General features: G+C 42.0%; 1 protein-coding gene across 2 annotated transcripts in view; it reads left to right on the top strand.

Annotated features, from left to right (window-relative positions):
- Positions 1 to 24,625, top strand: part of ETFA (electron transfer flavoprotein subunit alpha) — a 50,642-nt gene extending 26,017 nt beyond the window's left edge. Inside the window, exons 10-12 of one of the 2 annotated variants that reach the window (XM_024561607.3) lie at positions 14,162 to 14,227; positions 17,272 to 17,352; positions 24,343 to 24,625. In XM_024561607.3, coding sequence (XP_024417375.1) covers positions 14,162 to 14,227; positions 17,272 to 17,352; positions 24,343 to 24,381 — 186 coding nt within the window. In that variant the 3' untranslated portion in view covers positions 24,382 to 24,625. Of the gene's footprint in view, positions 1 to 14,161; positions 14,228 to 17,271; positions 17,353 to 24,342 lie in introns of those variants that run through there. The other variant, XM_045196500.2, reaches the window with a different exon arrangement.
- The last annotated feature ends 756 nt before the right edge of the window (positions 24,626 to 25,381 follow it).

The following is a 25,381-nucleotide window of genomic DNA, read 5'->3' on the forward strand; positions in this document are numbered from 1 at the left end:
TTTTGATTTGCATGTGGACCTGTTTGTCATCTGTGTGTCTTTAGAAAAATGTCTATTTAGATTCTCTGCCCGGTTTTTAATTGGATTGTTTTTTGCTATGAAGTTATATGAGTTCTTTATATATTTTGGATATTAACCCCTTACCACATACAGGATTGGCTAATATTTTCTCCCATTCATTAGGTTGCATTTCCATTTTGTCGATGGTTTCCTTTGTTGTGCAGAAGCTTTTTAGTTGATGCCGTCCCACGTGTTTGCTTTTGCTTTTGTTGTCTTAGCTTTTGGTATCAAATCCAAAAAGTCATCGCCATGATTCACGTCAGGAGGCTTGCCACCTGTGTGTTCATCTAGAAGTTTTATGGTTATAGGTCTTAGGTTCAAGTCTTTAGTCTGTTTTGAGTTAATTATTGCATATGGTGTCAGATAGTGGTTGAGTTTTATTCTTTTGCATGTCATGGTCCACTTTTCCCAACACCATGGATTGAAGAGACTGCCCTTTACCCCACTGTGTATTATGGGTTCCTTCGTTGTAAGTGAATTGACCATAATGCGTGGATTTATTTCTGGGTGCTCTTTTTTTATTCCGTCGATCTGTGTGTCGGTTTTTATGCCAGTGCCATAATGTTTTGATTACTATAGCTTTGTAATATTGTTTGAAATTAGGGAGCATGATGCCTCCACTTGGTTCTTTGTTTAGATTGTTTTGGTTATATTGGGTGTTTTGTGGTTCCATACAAACTTTAGAATTGTTTGTTCTATTTCTGTGAAAAATGATTCTGGAACTTTGATAGGGCCTGCACTGAATCTGTACATTGCTTTAGGCAGTATGGATATTTAAACCATATTCTTCCAATTCATGAGCACAGAATATCTCTCCATTTATTTGTATATTCAATTTCTTTAGTCAGTGTCTTACAGTTTTTACCTACTTGGTTAAATTTATTCCTAGGTATTATTTTTGAAGCAGTTGTAAATTGGATTGTTTTCTTAATTTGTCTTTCTGATAGTTGTTAGTGTATAAAAATGCAACAGATTTCTGTATATTGATTTTATGTCTTACAATTTTACTGAATTCATTTATTAGATCTAACTTTTTTTTTTTTTTGGAGTCTTTCAGTTTTTATATGTATAATAACGTGTCAGCTGCAAACAGAGACAAGTTTACTTCTTTCGCTCCAATTGGTGTGCCTCTCACCCCACCTTTTCATCCTAACCGCCATGCCAGGACTTCCGTACTGTGTTCTGTGGAAGCAGTGAGAGTGTGTATCCTTGTCTTGTTCTTGATCTCAGAGGAAAAGCTTTCAGCTTTTTACTGTTGAGTATGATGTCAGCTGTGGGCTTGTCATATTTGGCCTTTGTTATGTTGAGGTGTGTTCTCTCTATAGCCATTTTGTTAACTATGAGGGTTCTGTATCCTTTTATTAGTCAATCTGTGGTTGCAAGATTCATCCATTTTAACGCAGGTAGCATTTTTTCATCTGTGTTTCCTTCACAGTATCAGGTAGTCTACAGGGCTTTAAACACATACTTCAGTGTGAATGAACAGTGAGAAACTATGCTAACCGTACATGAGGAATGAAAGTAATTCTTAGCTAATAACCAAGGCCATTCAAAAATGATACTTGTGGGGTGATACTTGCTGCGGAGTGGGAGGGACCTGGTGAGGTGGGCTCACGTTCAGATCCCAAGAGGTGGTGGACAATTTCTCTTCCTGCCTCCTGGGACCCCAGAAATACATGCTGTGAATCATTGTCCAAAGCCTGAGATCAAGCAGTGAAATTTTAAAAATTTCAAATGGCTATCTTTTGGGGTTCCCATTACTTGTGGTTATGCAGTGTGAATGTAAGACATGCTCCTGTTAGGAAAATAGCTGCGATACAATTGCCAAGTGGTGGCACAGTCTCTCTCAGACTCATAAGCGCCGTAAACGTGCACTCATGCAAGTTCATTGTAGGGTTTTTTAATATGATAATGACTTCTGGGCTTAAAAAGTACAATTTGCAAAAATTCTTCAAGTGAGGAACATTGGATGTATAGGTTAATTTGAGGAGAGTTAACATGTTTGCAATATTTATAGTCTTCTATGACCATGGTTTTATTTCTCCATTTATTTAGATGGTTTCACAATTTATTTATAAAGGTATATAGATAAATAGGAATGCAATTGATATTTGCAGATTGTTCTTATTTTTCTGTAGATTCTCTTGGGTGTTATACATACACAATCATGTCTCTGGGAATAATGAAATTTTGTGTAATTTTCTTATTGTGTCAGCTGTGGCTCTCAGGACATTGTTAAACAGAAGTGGTGATAATAAACATCCTTATTTTCAAGGAAATCCCTCTAGTGTTACACCACTAGGTATGAACCCTGCTTTCTGGTTGTGGTAGATATTCTTTATCAGATTAAAGAAGTTCCCTGCAATAGACTGCGTATAATGGGTAAAGGAATAACAGTTTGGACTTCCTAGCCAGGTTGCTGGAGTCCAGCTGCAGTCCACCTGCTTGCTGTGTGACCTTGTACTAATCTCTTAACTTCTCTGTACCACAGTTTTCTCAGCCATAAAATGGTAATAGTCTCTATTTCATTTGGTAGTTGTAAAGATTTAATGAGTTAATATATGTAAAACAGTTAAAAGGTGCCCAGCATAGAGGCTATCGTGTTACTATATTAAAAATCCTTGTTTGCTAAGAGGATTTTTTTTCTTTTGAAATCATGAACAGATATTGTTGAATTCTTATTTCTTTAACTGATGTCTGATAGTGCCATTAGACTTTGTTAGCACATTAATATTTGTTGAGCTTAATGCAGTGTCAGATTGAGGTTATGACTAGAATTTGTTAGTATGGCTTCTCAAGTCTTGGCTAGTGGTAGTTCCTGGTTTACCTTTTTTCCCCATTTGCGTGTACACATTTGATGACTTCACCTTCCTAATCGTCCAGACATACAAGCATATTGCAGTCATTACAAAACCTGTTACCTATTGCCAGGGAAATGAGGCTTACATTTAGGGCTTCTTTGTGGTAGTAGATTACTTTGTCTACATTTTGATAGTTTACTAACAGATTAGTGATCCATTAATAATCTGATAGTAAGTGAATAGTTACTGGATGAAGAAGCAGTTTTGGGAGAATTTACCAACAGAAGATTTTTGATTCTGGGGTTCTGTTTTGAAAATCCACTCATGTTGCAAAGTCTATGTAGGAATGAACTTTATGGAGTTATTTGTATACAGCTGGGGCTGAATTTATGGACTGCTTCTGACTTGCTAAAAAGCTACAGATTGACAACCCCTTTCATACTGCATTATCTAGCTTGGCTTTTAACTCCCAGAGAACTGGGTTCACAAATGGATGCTTTTATTCCTTTGGGTTTGGTATGCAAGCATTAAATTGTACTAAAATATTCATATGTGAGTGCATTTAGCTGAAAGCAATTGATGTTCTGTTCCCACAGGACAGAGAGAAATGCTGCATGGACCCGCGGTCCACAGAGCGCCCTACTCGTTCTTCTCAGAGGGAATCGCATGGCGTGGGCGGCCGGCGCCTGGCGCCCTCACAGTGAAGGCAGAGGGGACTTGGGGGACTTAGGAACGGTGGTGTGGATATTTACATTGGTTTTGTGGTAGTTAAAAACTTACTTGCTAAAAATTAATTCTGATTGCATCTTTGAGTTCTAATTTTATCTTTAATTTATTCCTTAGCTAATTTTTATTAGACTGATACTGTCTAAACATTTTTTCCAGAGGGCTATAGCAGTGAAGTTTTTGACACAAATTTTAACTTTATATTCAAAATGGCAATGTAAGTTTTGGAGAGCGTGTTGAATTCTTTTTACATATATAGTAACTTTAAAAGCATTCCACTGGTATGATACAGATGCGTCTTGTCAATCTAATGTAACAGCTGGCATGAAAATCAGTAAGAGCAGATCAAAAATCTTCGTAGTAGCTATTTTTGTGTGGTAACTTGAAAGGAATAAAACTATTCTAAATTTTTATTCTTATCCTAACTGTATTTTTGGTTTTTCATCTAAAAGCTAACTTTACTTTCCCATGAGTAGCTTCAGCTGTAAACGCGCACGTGCACGTCAGGGAACAGAAACACTGGACTGGGAGGAAGGGTTCAGTCGGGGGCCACCGGTCACGCAGGGTATGTGATTCATCCCTGCGTCCACTGTAGGGCCTACGATACGATACGAGTACTAACATCTTACATGAGAGAACATTTTAGTTAGCTTAAGTCTTACAGCTTTAGAACGTGCTTCAAGGAATCTTGAACTTCACAACTTTGGTTGGCTTTTTTTCTTTGTATTTTTTTAGAACAGTTTTAGATTTACAGAAAAATATTGTAGTTCACATAGAATTCACACAGGTCCTGTGAACTACAGGTTTGATACACTGTAGTATCTGGTTTCCCTGTGGCTGTTGAGGTTGTGGTTGTTGTTGTTGAACATTCTATGAACTATTTATTTTTGATAACTGTCAAAACCACAAGGTTCTAGAAGTAAGTTTTTTGAAGATGAAGAATTGTGTGAAGGTTTCTGACAGGCTGATAACTTTCTGATGACTTTTATTGTGGTGAAATCTAACAAAAATTTGACATTTAACTATTTTTAAGTGTAGTTTAGTGGCATTAATGACATTCACAATGCTGTGCAACCAGAGCCATCACCAATATCCATATCCAGAATTTTTCATCAGCCCAAACTGAAACTCCACACCCATCACGCACTGGAGCCCCGCCCTCCACCCCAGCCCCTGGTTGTTGCCCCTGGTCGTTCCCAACCTGTTGTAGGCGTCTGCGAGTTCGCCTGTGTTAGATGTTTCACAAGAGAGGAGTCATACAGTATTTGTCCTTTCATGACGGTCTTGTTTCATTGAGCATGTTTTTGGATTTCATCTGTGTTTTAGCATGTGTTCATTCCTTTTTATGGATGAAAAATGTCCCAATAATATCCCATAAACACTTTGTGTACTAATTCAGCTGTTGGTGGGCACTTGAGTTGTTTGGTTTTCACCTTTTAACCATTGTCAGTAATGCTGCTGTGGATGTTCACACACAAGTGTCTGTTTAAGTCTGTTTTCACCTCTGTAGGGTCTACACCCAGGAGTGGGATTGCTGGGCCAGATGATGATTTTATGTGTAGCTCTTTGAGGAACCTCCAAACTGTTTTTCTGTGGTTGCTTTGTAGCTTTCGTGAGCTCCCTGGCACAGAAGTTATCACAGTAATGTTACATGAAACATCAGGAAAGGCTGTGCACAAGCCGTGTCCTAACTCTCCCTAGTAATTTTGGGAAAATGTCAGCGTGGTGAATGAGGAGAATAGTACTTGGAATCCAGGTTCTGGTGTCAGCTGTTCTTGGGCCTCTGTTTTTGTCACTGATAAAATACAGACAGAGATTGCACAGATGACCTTGGAGGTTCTGTATAATTTAGCATGTTCTAGCTGACTTCGATCAGTTGAAAATCCATACTGGTAAAATATTTGACAGTCAAACGTTTTATTTGACCTGTTGAAATACAAAGCTTTGTAATAGATTGATTACATATCTGAGTATTTTGATGTCATATACCCAAATATTTTAATGTAAATTAATCATCTGAATAATATCAACAAAGTATGTAATAATATACTTGGCTTTCTATCATTACAAGTATACTTGGAGAATCTTTTCCCACACTGGAAACTCTGTGAAATAGTAGAGCAGGCTTATCAGGTTAATGCTAAACATTTAAATACAAAGTAGTTTAATAATAAAAATTATATTTTATTGTAAAAATTTATTTTAAGAAAACCTTGGTCAGGGTTTTCTTAAAATCAGGTTGATGAATCCTATGTAATTAAAATCAACAATTAAAAAACATTACTTTAAAAAATAAAAAAGCCCTGGCAGGGTGGTTCGGTTGGTTGGAGGATCGTGCTGTACACTAAAGGGTTGTGAGTTCAGTTCCCAGTCAGGGCATGTTCCTTGGTTGCGGGTTTGACTGTTATTTGGGGTATGTGCAGGGGATAGGTAATGGTAGCACATTCAATGTTTTTTTCTCTCCCTCCCTCCCTTCTTCTGTCTCTAAAGTCAATAAAATTGTGTCTTCAGGTCAGGATTAAAAAACAAAAACAAAAAACCCCAGGACTAAACTGTCAAGAGCTGAAATTTCACTTTTTCTGGTTTACATTTAAACTTTTGAATTGTAAACCACAATAGTTAATGTTTCTGTTTGTAAAAAAAAATCCTTTTAAGTTTGTATTTAAGCAACTGGGTTATTAAATTTACATTTTGAACAAAAATAGGGAAGTACATAATAAAGCACATATGTGAATTTGGGCTTTGGGCTGCTTTGGGCATATACAGGGTCCAGCAGAAGTAAGGCCTGCTTAAGTGTGGTTGGTAGGGTAGTAATATGGGTGTAATAATTTATAGTTTTAATTTGAACATTTCGCCTAAAATGTCATATGACGTGCTTGAGTGTGATATTGTTATGTTACACAATTACATGCTTACAATTTTGTAATAAAAAGGGGGCGTTATTTGTGCCGGACCCTGCATCTCATCACTGGGCTAGCAGTGAAGATGACGTTTACGTGGCTTCTCCTGGGGAAAAAAGTGATCCAGCAGAAAGAATATGCAGAGGGTCATTTCTAAGAATGAATTTAGGATTTCAAAAAATGTTTGACTGAATTCAGGTTTCACCTTCTCTGCCTGATGAGCACCAAGTCTGGGAACATCCATCCATGTGAGGACCTCCAGAGGCTGAATGAGGACTGCTGCTTTTTCTTCTAAATGACTTCCCTGCCTTTGCTTCTACATCTTTCCCACTAGTATTACTTGGAACCAGATACTGACCTCATTGAAAGCCAGGTCAGAGTTTTAATGTAAAAGTATTAGCTGGTTTTCAATACAGGTACATAAATTAAAACAAACATCAACAACAGCAAAAATAATTTCCAGGTCTTGACCCTTCTGAGTCAGTCTCCTTGGTAGCCTTGTAGCTGGTGTGTGAGGGGTGTCAGTTGACATCAGTGGTCACTAGCAAAATACATCAGCAGGGCGTGGCTTGTGTCCCTCTTCAGCACAGGGAACCCAGAGCTAATATACCAACTGAGATTTCTAGTGATAATGGGACAAAAGAACAGTGATAGCTAAAATTGGGGATACTTTTCATATATAAATTTAAGTTAGCTATTCATGTCATCTCAACTGGTTTTAGAAATATTTCTCCAGATAAATATGTATACTGGACTTAATAGACTAGTGACTTCAGTGAAGGCATATTACCAGTACCGTCAGTGTTGAAAAAGTACTGAATTTAAAATCAACCCTGTCTGGTGTGGCTCAGTGGATTGAGCGCCAGCCTGCGAACCAGAGGGTTGTGGGTTCTATTCCCAGTCAGGGCACATGCCTGGGTTGCAGGCCAGGTCCCAGTAGAGGGATAGGAGAGGCAACCACACATTGATGTTTATCTCCCCCCCTTTCTCCCTCCATTCCCTTCTCTCTAAAAATAAATAAATCTTAAAAAAAAAAAATCAAAGACTTTGGTTAAGAAGCCTTCCTTCTACTGGGTGTATATAACCTTGGACAACTCAGCAAGCCTGCCTGAGCCTGTGCTTTCTTGTCTACAGAATGGGAATAATTTCTACTTCTTATAAGTTATTGTCATAATTGATATCGTGTAAGTAAAGCGCAGCATGATTACTTACTGGCAGAGCTGAGACAGTTCGTGTAACTGTGATGACAAGTGTGCCACTTGAATCCAGATAAGGCCTGAGCTGTTCTGAATAGGAGCACTGTCCCGACGGATGGGACATGGGTCAAGTTATCCATTCGTGTAAACGCAGTTTCGCCATATCCCTGCCTGAGAACAGAGCCACAGATTGCTGTGCTTTGCATTTTGGGGCCCGTTCCAAAAAGAAGGAAGACTTAAACACATTTTGGCAAACATTAGAAATAGTTTGGCCTTTTAAATGAGCAGGATGAAATACAGCAATATTAATGCATGGGAGGCTTGCAGTAATTAGAAAATATAATTAGGTTAATCTACTCCTAAAAAAGACATTCATTATTTGCTATGATAAAGTCCATTTAACTCCTAACTTGGCATTTGGCCTGTGTGTGTGTGTGTGTGTGTGTGTGTGTGTATTGTGTTTTAGCTGGAACAGTTTCTGTTGAAGGTCGTGCCTCTGTAGTCTTTGGAGTGAGGAAGGCTGGGAGAGAGCTTGCCGTTCAGGGAAGCCGTTGTCCTGGCTGAGATAGCAACAGGGTGTTGTTTTGGGGAGCATACTGTTGGACCTCTCAACTGGAGTTAGAACCATTTATGATGTCTTTTTAAATTACCTTCAAAGAAATATAGTTTCCATATTTCTTCCCCAGCTTTGTCTAGAAAGGGAGGCTGTTGGTAGAAAAGAAATTATAAACCTGATTTTTAAAGAGATGAAACAATATTGGCTTGGCTTTTCTCCTCTGAAAGCTCCAGATTTATCCATTCCACTCAATTTCGTGTTTCACATAAACAAAAAACTAAATGTTTAAATCTTTCTACTTTGTTTAAAGTAAAGCAGATCCGAAGTTTCTGCAGGCAGAATACTGTTCCAATTCCAGAGAAAAGTCAGCATATGAGTTTATATCATGAACGTATGTAATTTAAACCTCTTATATATTTTTATATGCCCAATTTGATAGGTCTTGATACCTGCATCTGAGATCTGTATCCCTGTACAAAGATTTTTGTTGGAGTTTTGTAAATAAATTCACCCCAGTCCTGACTGATGTGGCTCAGTAGGTTGGGCATTGTCCTGCAACAGAAATGGTCACTGGTTCAGTTCCCAGTCGGGGACATGCCTGGTGTGGGGGTTCAGTCCCCGGTCAGGGTACATTCGAGAGGCAACCAATCCATGTTTCTCTCTCACATCGATGTTTCTCTCCCTCTCTTCCTCCCTTCCCCTCTCTCTAAAACTAAATAAAATTTTTAAAAATTCACCCCAAATTCAGCCAGCATTGTCTAGGAAGTTGGGCAGAAATTCTAACTTTATAGCTCAGTAAATACAATCAAGGAACTAACAGCTGTCAACATGTCAACAAAGTTTTTCCAGTACATCATCCAGAACTGTGTCAGGTTCATAACAACTGTCTTTGTGATGGTAATAGTGTAACCTACTTCAGACTACTCAGTTCCACTTCGTATGATGGCCGTCCTATTGTACCTTTTAGTTTAAAGAGTTAGTGATCACAAAGTAATAATAATAGCTTTAATAGCACATATTTTGAACTCCTCACATGTGTGGTGTTATTTAATAATCACAGCATCCTGCTAGCTGCTGGTGTGACCTCCACTTTATACATGACTAGCACCCTTGAGAAGTTAAGTAACTGTCCCAAGAACACAGGTACTAAGTGTAAGAGTCAGGGCCCGAAGCCGTCTCTCGGATCTTACTGCTGTAGTCATATTAGTGATCGAATACGTGGTTGCTTACACTTGCTCATCTTCAGCTTTCTTGAGTTGAGATCTTAGCTCATTAATTTTCTAATATAAATATTTTTCTAAGTGTCACTTCAGATGCATCCCACATTTTCAGTTATACAGTAGCCCCTCTTTATCCACAGGGGTTATGTTATAAGACCCCTAATGGATGCTTGAAGCCATGGATATTACCAAACTATATTCAGGGTGGGGCAAAAAGTAGGTTTACAGTTATTTGTATAGAAAATAATACAATAATAAATAATAACAGGAATAAACTGTTTTGTGTACTCACAGCTGTAAACCTGCTTTTGCCCCACCCTGAATGCTCTGTTTTCCCCTGCACATCCCTATGGTAAAGTTTACAAATTTAGGCACAGTAAGAGATTAATGAATGAGTCATTTTATTCACTTGGAATAGATGGTATTGGGACAGAAATTAAGTTACCCTGTGAAGGTAACTCCACAAGGGGACTTACTAATACTGAGTAAATGCAACTCAAAGACTGAAATATCCCAGCCCGTCATGGCCTTGTACTTCTCAGTGGCAGGGGCTGTGTAAGAGACCAGCACTCTGTCACACTCGATTGCTTCCTGTATTGTTTAACGGGTTTTTATAATCTTCGTTAACCCGTGTAGTTAGACCGTGAGCATCAGTTAGTTGTCCCTGTAGTACCTGTGAGATACAGTAATGGTGTCCACACAGTGACGTCATCACCATGGCTTCTCAGCTTCTTCCTGTCTCGGGTACTTAGACCATTACAGTACTTGCGCCTTGGGATTCTGGCTGCCCTGCACTTCTGCTAGTCCTGCACAGCTCTTTGTGTGAATTAGGAAAAAAGTACCCCGTTCTCAAGTTACTTTACCGCCATCTGTTGAAAAATTATTGTAATAAAAATGCAGCTCTATAGTGACTGATGATGAATGAGGCTTCCCTCCAGAGTTGTTCGGTGTGCACCCTGCCCAGCTCCACAGGGCAGCTCCGAGGCCACCACAGGAGCCCTCCGGGCCACCCAGTGGGCAGAGAGGGTCAGTATTGGAGCAGACTTCAACTTCAGTGGCACAGCAGTGTCTTGGGAAACTAGATTCTAAGCTAAGGGCAGAAGCTTCACAGTAACCTATGAAGGTAGGGATTCTTACAATCCCAGTTTTTCAGATGAGCAGACGGAATCATGTAGGTTAAAGAATTGGCCCACAGTTGCTTGTCTGTAAGCTGGCTGAGCTGAGATTTAAACCCAGGCAGAGAGATTCCGGAGCCTGGGTTCTTAACCACAGTGACAAGTTCCTCTGTGAAACCCCACTGCACGTGGCAGCTCCGTCTAGCCGCTGTCAAGTATGTAGACCTCTGCACCTTGCTCTGTGAGTGAGTCTGTAGCTACAGTCTTTTTCAAGTTTTGACAAAGGAGGAGGGATTTGTGCCTTTTTCTGCTGGTCTTTGTTTGTAAGGAAGTGTTATCTCTTTTTATTTCAGAATAACCTCGGGTCCTCCTGCTGCCCTGTGGCTTTCCTTCTTCCCACCAGCCCCCATTCTTGAATTGCAGAATGACCAGCCCACACTTTGCTAAGGCTGCTGGGGTTCTGTCTCACCAGGACAACCCCTCCTTCTGTTTGTACCTCTTCCTTCTTTAATCCCACCACTTTTTGAACCCTAATTGCTGTTCTCTCCTCCAACATGCCTCTCATATTCTTTCCAAATCATCTCATACAATATCTGATTTAGAAGGAAAGTGCCTCGGGGCAGGGATTGCCTTCTCGTGTTTATCAGTGTCTAGAGTGCTCCATAAATTAGCATCTGGAGGGTTTTGTACATACTAATTATTGTTGAAATACCAAAATGCTTCCTGAGCTGTGAGGAAGCATCCTATGATGTTAGTCTAATTGCCTGTACATGTTCTTTAAAAATGAAGAAAGCCTCCCTTCCTATCTAAGAGAGCTCTCAGATCTCAGAAAGCAGCCAGAATCTAGGACTCATTTTCAGTTATTGTTTTAATGCTTTTTTGTTTATTCAGAAATTCTTGTTTGCAAGGCGTGAGTAAGGTCCTGTTGGTCACGTGGACCTGTTTGCACTATTCATGCTGGTGGTCAGAAACCAGAAAGGTGGGAATGGCCCTAGCCTTGGCTTGTTTTGGCCCAGAATGTGTTATTTCCTTAGTGGCATTTATGGTTTAAAGTCAAGCAACGGTATTCATTTCTCAGGGGACTGAAAGTGAATTTCACTTATATTATATTTATGTAGGCATTTACTGCCAGAATGAGTCAACAATTTTATTAGCATTTTATGATGCAGATGGAGAGGCTTTTAAGACTTGCTGAATTTTAATGTGGGTGAGTGTGTCAGAGGGACTCGTTACAGAATGGTGATCCTTCCAAAGCTGACTTTGAGAAGAGTGGTTAGTGAGACAGTTTCTCGTGTTAAAAGTCTTCACACAAGAACTTGTTGGTCTGTTATCCTGAATATGAGATTTTGTAAGTATATTTTGACTAACAGTTTAATGAATGCCCTTTTATGAAAGAAATGTTACTCAGAACAAACAAATGATATTAAACTGGTCTGTTAAAAGTTACCTGCAAATCTTCAATAGAAAATAGTGGTAGTTTTTTTAAGAAAATAAGCCCGTTTGTCACTCACTGGAATGTCCATGTCTGATGAGACAGAATAATGACCGCGCCTGGTTGCATCTCTCAGCCGTGGGTTTGAGACGGACCCACGGAGCAGGAACTGCTCTGCTCACCTCACTGCACTGCAGGCACCTCCCAGCCCTAACACCAGACGGCTCTTGCTTTCCTTCAGGCTTTTGATGGTCACTGTGGAGCAAGTTGAATCAGCAAACGCACGCAGCTCATTTCTAGATGATAAACGCACTGTGGTGACTAGGTCATTTCCTTTTCCAGGGCGCACAGTGGTATCTTGCTGCTCTGGAAGCAGTTGGGCACTCTATGCCTTTAAAGATAAGGCCCAGGGATAGCCCATCAATGCGCTGGGTAGAGTTACAGGTCTGAGGCTTGGGGCTCCTGTTCTCATGGTTCCCAGCCCTGGCTGCGCTTTAGAGTGGCCTGGGAGCCTTTGTACAAGCTCTGGTGCCCGGGCTGTGCCCCAGCATACAGCTGGGGAAATGGAGAGGGAAAGGACTTGGGTACAGCCTCACACACTTGCATAATACGAAAATCATAGCATTAGGTGGCAGTGACTGAGCTCAGCGGAAAGGCTCTTTGGTGGTGGACGGAGCAGTGGTTAGGTTCTAAGCAATGCAGAAAACAGGGTGGGCCACCAGGTACTGTCACCGACTTTGAGGATCTGCCATGGAACACGATTGAGTGTGACAGAGCCACCTTCAGTGCCGTCCACGCTCTTCATACTGAAGAGAAACTTCATTGTCAGTGTGACATTTTGGTTAGGTGGTAGGTGCACCCGTTGCCCAAGCCAGGATGTGGTAGTTCAGTTTATGCGTCTGGTAGACAGTGGAACAGGTAAGGTTTTTTATTTTTTTGATACTGATCTTTAATTATCCTTTCAATATCTTTTTTAATTTAAATTTTATTTTTCAGTTACAGTTTGCATTCAGTGTTATTTTGTATTAGGTTCAGGAGTACAGAGTAGTGGTTAGATAGTCATATACTAAGTTCTTTTATTTCAGCATTTATTACATTGGTTTTGTGTGATAGTTTTTTCAAAATTGTTTTTCAATTACAGTTTATATTCAGTATTATTCTGTATTATTTTCAGGTGTACAGCATAATAGATAGTTGCATAGTTTGCAAAGTGCCCTCCCTTATATTTCCAGTATCCAATGACAATAGTGAATTTTAATTTTCAAAAGTGGGTATTGTAAAATTTTTAGATAAGCATGTCCTGGCTGGTGTGGCTCCGTGGACTGAGCGCCGGCCTGCGGACTGAAATGTCGCCAGTTCGATTCCCTGTTAGGGCACGTGCCTGGGTTGCGGGCCAGGTCCCCATTTAGAGGTGAACCAGAGGCAGCCAATCGATGATTCTCTCATACATTGATGTTTCTCTTCCTCTCTTCCTCCTTCCTATTCTCTGAAAATAAATAAATGAAATCTTTAAAAAAATTTTAGATAAGCAGACAGAGAACAGCATTCAGCTGTCATTTCCTTTGTAATAAATGGGGGCAGGGGAATAGAAAGGGGTGCATCACCATTTACTTAGAAACTATAGTGTGGGGGCCCTTTATTGGGTGTTGGAAATGCAGGGGTTGAACTTGTGCGTTCAGAAAGTTTATTTCCTAGGGAGACTGTGTGTGTACATGTGCATGCAAACAGGAGGCAAACAACTAAGTCAAAAATAATTTTAATATGTTTAAATGCTACTCTACAGTGTGTGTATACTGTGAATAAATAGGTACAGAATGACAAGTAGCACAGACAAAAAGTGCTCCCTTAGAGGAAATTGTGAGATTAAGTGAAATAGTGGATGTGAAAATGCTCAGCACAGTGGTTGAAACATACTTAAGGCTCAGTAATTCTCGTTGTCCACCCCTACTCTTCCACCACCGCCCTAGGGATTCAGAGGGAAAAGATGCCTGTGGCTCAGGGAGATCAAGGAAGGACAGCCTGGTTTAAATAATATTTATTGCATCCATTTTATTTTGATATCTTTTGCCTAAGACTTGAATGGCTAATAGAAAGTACTTTGGAAGGTGTTATATAATATAAATACATATTAATGACATGGTCTCTTTTATTTCAGGAACTTTATATTGCTGTGGGAATATCCGGAGCCATCCAGCATTTAGCTGGGATGAAAGACAGCAAGGTAACTACACAATAGTCAGTGATGCTAACAGGAGGAACTCCTGTGAACAGTTCTGGGTTTTACTGAATGTTCCCTAGCATGTGAGGTTGACCCGTTCACTGAGATCTAGGAACTGAAAGTGCATGTCCTGTTCGCTGTCTGCAGCCGTAGATGGCCCTGGTGAGAGAGGCCTGCCCCTGGTTCCCAGCTGCAGTGCTGACCCGAGGGGCGCATCCTGTTTGCACTGCCCTTCTTTGTCTGCCCAGTGCCAGTGCTGGGTCTCTTGGCACTCTGACCATCTGTGGGTAGGAAACGCGGGGTGAAAACCTGACGAGGTTCTGACTGACGAGTGTATAATGTTCTGATCCCTCATTCTCTGTCTGCTTCACCCTAGTCCCCTGAGAGTCTCCTCACTCATCTGTCACAAAGGCCCCTCTTTTGGGTTTTACTAAAATATGACTGACACATTTTGGGTTGGAGTGTCTTAATACCCCAGTAATTTTTTAAAAATGCAATGCACAGAGGACACTTGAGTTTAACTTGCTGCTTGAACTATATCTGGAAGTGCTATGCAATGACTCTGAACGTAAGTTTCAGGATATGACACATTAATTCATGCATAACAAGGAACAGTTTGAATTGTGAACTTAGTCTTTCATGAAATCAGAGATGCTTTTGATGCTTCTGCTTTTATCCATTGAGATGGAAGTTGGGTATAAAAGGTAATAAAACTTTTAACAGGTTTAACTTCTACCTTGAAAAAAAAGCCTGTTCTACCTCCTGGTAACTTTTAAATGAATTAACCAGTCAGATTTGACAGTTGGGTAGCAGGTTTCTTCACTGAGCTCTGAAAACAGCAGTGCCAGTGGGGAAAATGTTATTGCTGCATTAAAGAAAGACACTCAAACACCTACAACCTTAAAAAATATTTTTAGCTGGGCCAATTGAGATATATCCAGATTCTGTTTCTCAAAAATGAAATATTCTGCCCACCAAGATGATCCTGGTGAAAATTCTCATCCCATGCCAACAGCGCTGGATTGTGGGGGGAGAGGGACTCGATAGACAGTACACCTCAAAGCAAAAAGGGAGCAACTGAGTGAGGAGATCAGTGTTGGGGAACAATCCCTAAGAATAACCTTAGGCCAGGAGTGTAGCTGTCCACGCAGCCGACAGGTATTTAGTCAGCACGCACTTGCACCACGTGCTGGGATGCTTGAATGGAAAACACACGGCCCCGTCATCAGATGTGTCTGCTGTGGGAGAGATGGCAGTCTCTGGTTCGGCTCTAGTACAGGGTTTTAGAGTGATCGGTTTAAATCAGATAGTTGAATTCATAAATCTGATGGCTGCCATTTTAATTAGCATTGTAGTGTAGTTGAAAGAATATAAGATGTGATTATTATATCAAATGAGCCAATGGGATATTGACTTATGAACTATATGCACATTGATGTGGTTGAATACAGTCTGTGCTTTAAAAGCTCTGTAAGGAAGAAGGGTATGAGTTTGTAAGGACAAATGAGAGCTCTAGGGTGGCAAGCAAGTCTGTATCATAGTTATTTACCATTGATGATTTGGGAATATTCTTTTAGTAATGAGAAAAACTGTAACCAGCCCAAATCGCTCTTTCTTACATACTTCAGTGGTTCCTTGCTCACAGTTATATGCTGTTTCTTTAAAAGTAACTCTCATATAGTGGGGTGAAAAAACTTTCAGATGATTAAACTGTCAGATACTTTAGTAGGTAGACTCCAGGTAGACTCCATTACCCATCATTAATTAAAGAAATCTCTGCTAGTAGCTGTGAAGCGGGCTGCATTATGCCCAGAGAGAAACGCCTCCATGCAAATGCCTGTGACTCAAAAGGTTTGTCCTTGTGACTTTGGATTTGAGGCTCAGTTGGAAACCATTGTTTATCGTCTGTGACCACACATCTTTCCGTGTGTGTGGTGTGTTCCTCTGGGTGTGTGCTTCCCTGGACTGCACTGTGCTCTAGTCTCAGGTGTTCTGGAAGATCGTGCCCATCGCTTTGAGGGGCTCCTCAGAGGCCCCTGTGGTGGAATTACATATTTTCTGTGACCTATATTTTAAGTCAGGATATCAAGTATCAAAATACGAGTTCTAGCTCTTTTCATGAGACAGACTAATGGGCAGGTAGAAACTTATTTTTGGTTCTCGAGATTTGAATTACTATAATCTATAAAATTTAAACTAATTTTACTTTAATTGTGATGGTGTCAGAAGCCATCTGTGAGGAACACATCTGCGTGGTTACTTTGTAATTTCCCCACATCTGCACTTGCTTTTGAACTTCCTAGTCTGGTTGGGAAAAGGGGAGACAACTGAAAATGAAGGGGCCAGCAAAAGCACAATATCCCTTTAACTCTCAGCAGATAACTGTAGCCAGAGGGTGAGGGGCTTGCAACCATGGGGGAGGTGCAGCAGCACTGGCCACCCGTCTCTTTGTACTTGTGTAATCTGAAGCAGCGGTCAGTGATCAAAGTGCAGATCCCCAATATTTGGAGGACAAGGCTGTCTTTGCCAGCACTGGCGCCTGCAAGCTGTGTGCACAGTGGCCTGCTACCAGTGCAGGGCTGCGGGAGAGGGGTGGGTAGCTGCCCTGCTGAGAGCTGCAGGCCTCCCCTTGGAGGTGCAAGCCTTCAGTAGACTCCAGGGTTCCCCGATGGTTACGTGAGAGACGGCCTGTGCCAGGGCAGCAGTTGTGTAGGTGGGGAGCCAGGTTCCTGATGACACCCCCAGTCCTCTCTTCTGAGTTGTCACTTATCTAAAATTAAGCATTTGTTTGTGAGTCAAAAACAACTTCATAAAAATAATGATTTAAAACCTTTTTATGACTGTGATGGGCTCATGGTGGGAGTGGGAGATAACTTTATGTTCCAACACAGAAAGTTCTAAATTTATAGTATTGGTACAAATGAATCAAATGAATCTAATTTGGTAGACATTTTTGAACACTATAAATTTGTTATTAGGACAGTTAAAGTAGAACTGTCAGTTTATGTGGTATATTTTCTTGGGCAAACTCTGTTTTTATTTCACAGACAATTGTGGCCATTAACAAAGATCCAGAAGCTCCAATTTTTCAAGTGGCAGATTATGGAATAGTTGCAGATTTATTCAAGGTAAGCTGTTATCTCAGATTGTCATTTGAGAACCTCTGAGGTGGTCAAGGAAGAAGCTGTTTCAGGGAGACTGTGCATGTGGGTGTGTGTGTGTGTATTAATATATGCACGCAATTTTGAACTACTTAAAGTGAAATTATCCTAATAAATACATGATGTTTATATAGAGCATTATAACTTTCCATTTAAGGAGTCTGTATTGTCTTTAAAATATCCATATGGCTCTGGCGCATCATGTACTGAGTTAGTGTACAGTGTGAAGTGATTCAACTAACCCAAACCTAGAATCATATTTGGCAGGTACTGTAAAGAAATTTGCATCAGATCCCCTCTTTTGGAGATTTGCTAGTGATGCTCTAGCTTTTGAGGGGAAGAAGGGGCAATCAGGTCCAGCCTGTCTGACCCAGCAAATATGCCCTGCCGGCCATGCTGGTGAATTAAAGCCTTCCTGACATGACAGGTGTAGGGGAGAGCATGTACTTCCCACTCTGCACATATTCCACTTTTTGTAGTGTTTTTTCTACTCTGTTGCTACCTGTATTTATCCTGCCCTGTGAAAGAAATTACTTCACTGGTATTGTTGAGCACCCATTACTCATTTGGCCATATTGGAAGGTTACAGTTTATGTGTTCTGAGACTTTAGGTGACCTTCCCCAGGACACAGTCCTGGTAAAACCTGGCCTTGGTGCTCAGCCTGGCGCTTTCTGCATGCACCCAGGCCCAGCAGACAGAGCCACAAGGTCTGGGTTGCTGAGAGCTCCAAACAGGTTTCCCAGGGCTGATCACAGGCAGCGTCTGACTTAGGTCTGCGCCAGAGACTTGGTAGATCTACCTAATGTATAAAAAACAAACATAAAGAAGCAACCAAAATGGAAGACAAAGAAACAGGCCCCAAATGAAAGAGCAAAAGAATTTTTCAGAAGAAGAACTAAATGAAATGGAGGCAAGCAGTTTGTCGGATACAGAATGTAGACACAGAAGATGTTGGACAAGATGGAGGTGTAGGTAGACACGCTTCGGCACAACCATAACAAGGAACACAACTAACTTAAAAATGAAAAGCACCCAGAAATGCCCAGAACTGTACAGAAGTCTGACAAGCAATGATTTAAAGAAGCTATATTCATCCAGACAGGTCAGAGGGAGATTCCAGGCGAAGAGGGTGTAGTGTGGCAGTAGTGGCTGGTGGAATGGGCGGCCACATTCACATGTGATATATAAAAATCAGGGGGACACGTTGTGAGGGAGTAAGGCCAGACTGCGCAGCCCAGGGTTCCAGTGCCAGGAAAATAAAGCATAACTTCTGGCTGTAAACCCAGAGGGGGTTGGAGCGATGGAAGGAACTGCTGGTTCCTCACCAGAGTTCGGAAAGCACACAAACCCACCCACTCTGGGAACCACAACCAGGACAGCAGCTGGAGGGGTGCCAGTCGCATACAGGAAGTGGATGAAGTGACTGGAAAAGGGGTGAATGCCAGCCCATCCCCCAGAAGTCAACCAGCAGTGGCACTGACCCATCTTTGACCACTACCCCACACATGGAGCCACAAAGCAGCGAAGCAGGTTGCCCCACTCTGGTGAATCCCCAAGGCTCCATCCCATAGAACTTAACAGGTATGCTAAGACAGGAAATCAAAGAAGCTGTACCTAGTTCACAGGCACAGGGAGGCTGCCAAATGAGGAGACAAAGAAACATGGCCCAAATGAAGGAACAGGCAGAACCCCAGAAAAAGAATTAAGCGATGAAGAGATAGCCAACCTAGTAGATGCAGAGTTCAAAACAATGGTGGTAAGGATGCTCACGGAAATGGTTGAGTCTGGTCACAAAATAGTGGGAAAAATGAAGGCTATGCAAAGTAAAATAAAGAAAATTATACAGGGAAGCAACAGTGAAGGAAAGGAAACCAGGACTCGAATGATTTGGAGCAGCAGGAAGAAATAAATATTCAACCAGAACAGAATGAAGAAATAAGAATTCAAAAAAATGAGGAAAGGCTTAGGAACCTCTGTGACAACTTCCAACATCTGAACTATAGGGTGCCGGAAGGAGAAGAGGAAGAGCAAGAAATTGAAAACTTACTTGAAAAAATAATGGAGAGCTTCCGCAATCTGGCAAAGGAAACAGACTTCCAGGAAGTCCGGGAAGCTCATAGAGTTCCAAAGAAGGTGGACCCAAAGAAGCACACACCAAGGCACATCATTACCTAAGGTTAAAGATAAGATGAGAATCTTAGAAGCAGCAAGAGAAAAGGAGAGCGTTACCTACAAAGGCGTTCTCATAAGACCATCAGCTGATCTCTCAAAAGAAACTTTACAAGCAAGAAGGGGCTAGGAAAAAAGTATTCAAAGTCATGAAAGGCAAGGACCTGCATTCAGGATGACTCTATCCGGCAAAGCCATCATTCAGAATGGAAGGGCAGATAAAGTGCTTCCCAGGTAAGGTCAAATTAAAGGAGTTCATCATCACCAAGCCCTTATTATGTGAAATGTTAAAGAGACTTATTAGGAAAAAGAGGATGATCAAAACTATGAAGAGTAAAATGACAACAAATTCACAACTGTCAACAACTGAACCTAAAAGAAAAACAAAACCAAAAACAAACTGAGCAAACAACTAAAACAGGAACAGTCACAGAAATGGAAATCACACAGAGGGTTATCGGGGTGGGGGGGTGTGGAGAATGGGGGAAAAGATACAGGGAGTAAGAAGCATAAATGGTAGGTAGAAAATAGACAGGGGGAGGTTAAGAATAGTATAGGAAATGGAGAAGCCAAAGAACTTACATGTACAGCCCATGGACATGAACTGATGGGGGTGGTACAGGGAAGGTGGAGGAGAATAAAGGGGAGGAAAGAATGGGACAACTGTAATAGCATAATCAATAAAATATAATTTTTTAAAAGACAAACCATAAAAAGGTTCAGTCAGAAATAGAGAATATGATATCTGAAGGAAATAGCACACTGGGAGGGATAAACAGCAGGTAAGATGAAGGAGAGCTACAAGTCAGTGATGTGGAAGAAATGGTAGGAAAAAAACACCCAAGCAGGGCAGCAAAAAAGAATTCAGAAAACATGAGGGGAGCTTAAGAAACCTTTGGAACAACATGAAGTGTAACAACGTCTGCACTGTGGGAATACCAGAAGAAAGTGAGCAAGGGATCAAGAATGTATTTGAAGAAATAATGACAAAAAACTTGCCCAATCTGATGAAGGAAAAAAAACATGCAAGTCCAGGAAGTGCAGTGTCCCGAACAGGCCCACACCAAGACACGTCATAATTCAAATGTCAGGTCTTAAAGAGAAGGTGAGAATCTCAAATGCCGCAAGAGAAAAGTAGTTACTTACCTACAAGGGAGGTCTCATTAGACTGTCATCTGATTTCTTAACAGAAACGTTTATAAAATACACAGTGTTTTTTTATTCACTGAATTGTGAAACCATTACCACTGCTTAGTTCCAGTGCATCTTCACCACCCGGAGAAGACACCCCCTGTGTTTACCAGTCACTCCCTATTCCATCCTGTCCAGCCCCTGGCACCACCTAATCTACTTGTATCTCTGTAGATTTGCCCATCCTGGACATTTCACATAAATAGACTCATGTAATATATGGTCTTTTTTTGGCTGGCTTCTTAGTGTCTTAGCACAGTGTGTTCAAGGTCCCTCCGTGTTTGTAGCATGTATCAGCTCTCTCTGCCTTTTGATTACCGAATAATATCCAACTTCTGGATACGCCATGTTTTGTTTACCCATTCTGGTTGTTTCCACTTCTTGGCTGTTATAAATAATGCTACTATGAGTATTCATGTGTAAATTTTTGTGAACACGTTTTCATCTTGTTTGTGTATGTATGTAGGCGCGGAATTGCTGGGTCACTTGATAACTCTGTGTTTAACCTTTTGAAGAACTGCCAGACTGTTTTCCAAAGTGGCTGCCCTATTTTACATTCCCACCAGTAATGCATGGGGACCCTAATTTCTCCATACACTTGCTAACACTTGTTATTGTCTGTCTCTCTTTATTATAGCCATCCCAGTGGGTATGAAGTGGTATTTCAATGTGGCTGTGATTTGCATTTTCCTCATGGCCAATGGTGTTGAGCATCTTTTCATGTATTTATTGTTGTTGCTGTTTTTTTGAGAGAGAGAAACATGAATTTTATTGTTCCGCTTATCGATGCATTCATTGGTTGATTGTTATATGTGCCCTATCCAGGGTTCAAACCCTCAACCTTGACATATCAGGACGATGCTCTAACCAACTGAGCTACCCAGCCATGGGTATGTGCTTATTGGCTATTAGTATATCTTCTTTGAAGAAATGTTTATTTGGTCCTTTGTCCATTTTTATTTTTGCCCATTTTTAAGGTGAATTGTTTGTCTTTTTCTTGTTAAATTGTAGGAGTTCATATATTCTGGATATTAAACCCTTATCAGATACAGTCATACCTCGGTACTCGGATTCAGAACTTGTCAAACCCTGTACTTGTAGCATTTTGACGAGGAAAAATGTTTCAGCACTCAGTGCTTGCTCGCCACTCAGTGCCCCTCTCGGAATAAAACAGAGATGGACGGTCAGGCTCACAAACAGGTGCGCGTCGGTTTCGGCACTTGTGATGAGTTGCAGGACGAATGAGCGATGAGTACCGAGTACTGAGTGCCACTGTGCGTGATTTTCAGATGCTTCCTCCATTTTGTAGGTTAGCGCGCTTTCTTGATCGTGTCCTCTGGTGCGCGACGTTTTAAAGTTTTGATGAAATTCAGTTTGTTTTTTCTCTTGTTTGTTTTTGGTGTCATATTTAAAAATCCATTGCCAAATTCCAAGGTCCTAAAGATTTACCCCTATGGTTTCTTCTAAGAGTTTTATGGTTTTAGCTCTTATAGCTAGGACATTTTGAATTAATTTGTATATATGGAGTGAGGTGAGGGTCCAGCATTATTCTTTGGCACATGGACACTCGGGTGTCCCAGCCCCATCTCTGTGGGACACACTGTTCTATTTCCTCTGATTGGACATGGAGTGCCACCTGTGTCCGCTTTCATCCTCCCGAGCACAGCCTCTCACTGAGTCATTCTAATCCCCTTACTGTGACTGGAACCTGCAGTGTTTACCTGTCTGCCTCTCTCTCTCCCTCCCTCTCCCTCCCTCCCTCCCTCCCTCTCTCCCTCCCTCCCTCCCTCCCTCCCTCTCTCTCCCTCCCTCCCTCCCTCCCTCTCTCTCCCTCCCTCTCTCTCTCTCTCTGTCTCTCTCTCTGTGTCTCTCTCTCTGTGTGTGTGTGTGTACACACCCACACACCACCAGGATCCCTGTTAATGTTCTGGTTTTTCCTAGTCCACACTAATCTCTCTTCCCGCAAAACTTCTGAATTTGGAGTATTTAGTGTCTTTCTTCTCATCCTCTTACATAAAGTGTAAGATGAGCACATTTGTGACTGGGTGGCTCAGTTTCCCCAGCGAGGGGTCACTCCTTGTGGGCAGGGATCAGGCCTGGACCTCCCTTATTTTAAATGTAAATTCATTCCCATCTGGTCGTACTGAGTGGGGGTCTGCTCTGCAGTATCTAAAATAAAATAAAACCAGAATCCCGATCTTTCCATGTGCTCAGCCCACCAGACAGCCCGTGAACCCGAGGTGGCATTTTCTTTTCCCCAGCTGAGACGTCATGTGGTATGCCTGGGAAGTCGGAGGTTGATCTCATGGAGAGGCTATAGATGGTGAAGAGAAAGACCCCTCAACCCTTTTGGGGAGTGTGGCAGGGGGACATCTATAAGGTTTTTAAAAACTGGACTTAAACCAAATTCACATTTCCTTTCAAAGAAGTTGGGCTCTAACCTGTTTTTCATGAAGCACGTAGGTCCCACATTTGTCTGGTTGAGCAAGTCGTGTGTGACTGGCACAAGCTCACGGCCTGTCTGCTGAGGAGAGTGGGAGACGGGGCCGGCACTGATGCTGCCCTGAGCTAATGCCTGCCGGCTCCGTGGTAAATGCGGGCTTTTCAGCAGGCTGCAGACAAAGTGACATTAGGAGAAACAACATGTCAACAATCACCTTAATAAATTTTGTATGAACACATCATTTCCATCTAATGGAAATGTAGCTCTCTTAAATAATTGAGAGGCCGTCCTCATCAGGGGGTTCAGCTGGGATCTTTGCGTTCTAGGATGGTCTACAGCATCTTAGACGCCTGTGTAATTGATATTTACGTGAGTGGCTTGGCTACTGCTCCCGTGGACTGTGTGTGACGTCCCCTCCGGTCCCCATACGCAGCTCCCCTGTGTTGCCCAGGCTGTTACAAGGCAGCTCCACACTCAAAGTGTCAGTTGCAGCCACTGAACTGCCAGGACTCAGGGTTAAGTAAGTCACCCTTTTTAACGTGGGCGCCAGCACGCTTAGTCCCCCTCATGGTGCTTCCCTCACTGTGCCTGCCGGCCAGCCACTGCGTTAGCAGAAGGCCTTGATTTTAACGGGGTGACGATCTTGAACGTTCAGCATGCAGCTCATTTTTACGTGCCAGAAGGTAGTAACACATGCTGCAGAAGCAAAAACAATGTTTGTAAGGTGAATGGTGAGTGAATGAACCGGGAGAAAAGGTCAAGGAGGCTGACAGGAGTCGTGACTGACAAGACAAGACACTTGGTGTGGCCTCTGAAGGCCGGAGTGCAGGAGGGAAAGAGGAAGGCCAAGGAGCTCAGAGGGCCTCGCACAGGCGAGGACAGTGGACCCCGCTTTGTGCAGAGCCTTCCGGAGGTTTGTGGTTGGGTCAGAAAGGCTCCTAGGCCCTGCCAACCGTGTGGTTGGGTGGTCTGTCCCACAGAGGTGTGCCCCCTACAACGGGAGGACAGGCGGAGTTCTTGGCTGGGGAAGGGAGACACGGGGGCCTCAGGAGGGATTCATACTCTTCCCTCTGGCCTCCAGGGACTCGGCAGAGTGGTGACCGCATCACTGTGAAGGCTCATGTGGCTTAATTACTTCTTTTTAAATTTACAGGTAGTTCCTGAAATGACTGAGCTATTGAAGAAAAAATGATTCATGATCATGTCTTAAGGAGAAAAATTATGAGAGTATTCAGCTGAAATCATAGAAATTCATATCTATTGTAACAGTCATTGGAAAGCTGCGTTGCATAACTTGAGAAAAAATTCTAAGGATACAATGCTTTTATATGGGGCTATCATGTTTCTTTTAAATTGTGGTTTCAAAAAAAGAATTTTTGAAATTTTCTAATTCTGTAATAAATATATAATAAAGTCTTTCCACGGCTTTAAAACTACCACCAGAAATAGCCTAGCTTGGTAAAGAGAGAAAAAATTGAAAAAAGGTAGTAAAAATCCATTTATTATCTTTTCTTTGCCTGCCTGGTGCATGGAGGGCTTTGTGTTTGAGGCAGGAGTGTAATGTCAGCGCTGCCACCACCCTAACTCCCCTCACCTACTTGTGAAGGGAACAGGGTTGCCAGATTCAGAGTTAAGAAAGCAAAGCCAGGGCGCATGAACACGATCTCAAGATGTGCCCCCATCTTCAGAAAATCATAGCTGAGGTGACAGGCGTGCTCCTGACTTCAGCCTGACCCTGTTGAATGTATTCGCTGGCTGCACTTAAATTGTTTTCCATTTCATTTCAGGGTGTGTCGGCTGATAGGGCTTTGTGTCCGTAAAGGAGAAGGGAATACAGAAGGAGGGTGTGCTCTCAGACGTATGGCCTCTTCTGCTAACAGATAGTTGGATATTACTATAAATGTTTAACATCCCGCTCAGAGGATGCTCTGGCTGTTGTTCAGGCCACCTGATGGCTTCCTTTGGGCTCTCTCAGAAGGCCAGGCGTGCAGGCCCAGGCACCCGTTGTTAGCTCTGGCACTCACTGTGCTGCCCGAGGGCATGGCTGAGGTCGGGAGTGTCCCTCGGAACCAGCAGCTGTGTGAGTGCAAGCCCAGAGCAGGTTGGAGGGGCTTTGGCCAGGCCTGTGGGAAGGCATAGGCAGGTATCTGAGCCGCAGGAAGGTTGTAGCAAGAGCTGCCACCCTGAAGCAG

This window comes from Desmodus rotundus, chromosome 10, assembly GCF_022682495.2.
Source record: "Desmodus rotundus isolate HL8 chromosome 10, HLdesRot8A.1, whole genome shotgun sequence".
NCBI classification, from domain to species: domain Eukaryota; kingdom Metazoa; phylum Chordata; class Mammalia; order Chiroptera; family Phyllostomidae; genus Desmodus; species Desmodus rotundus.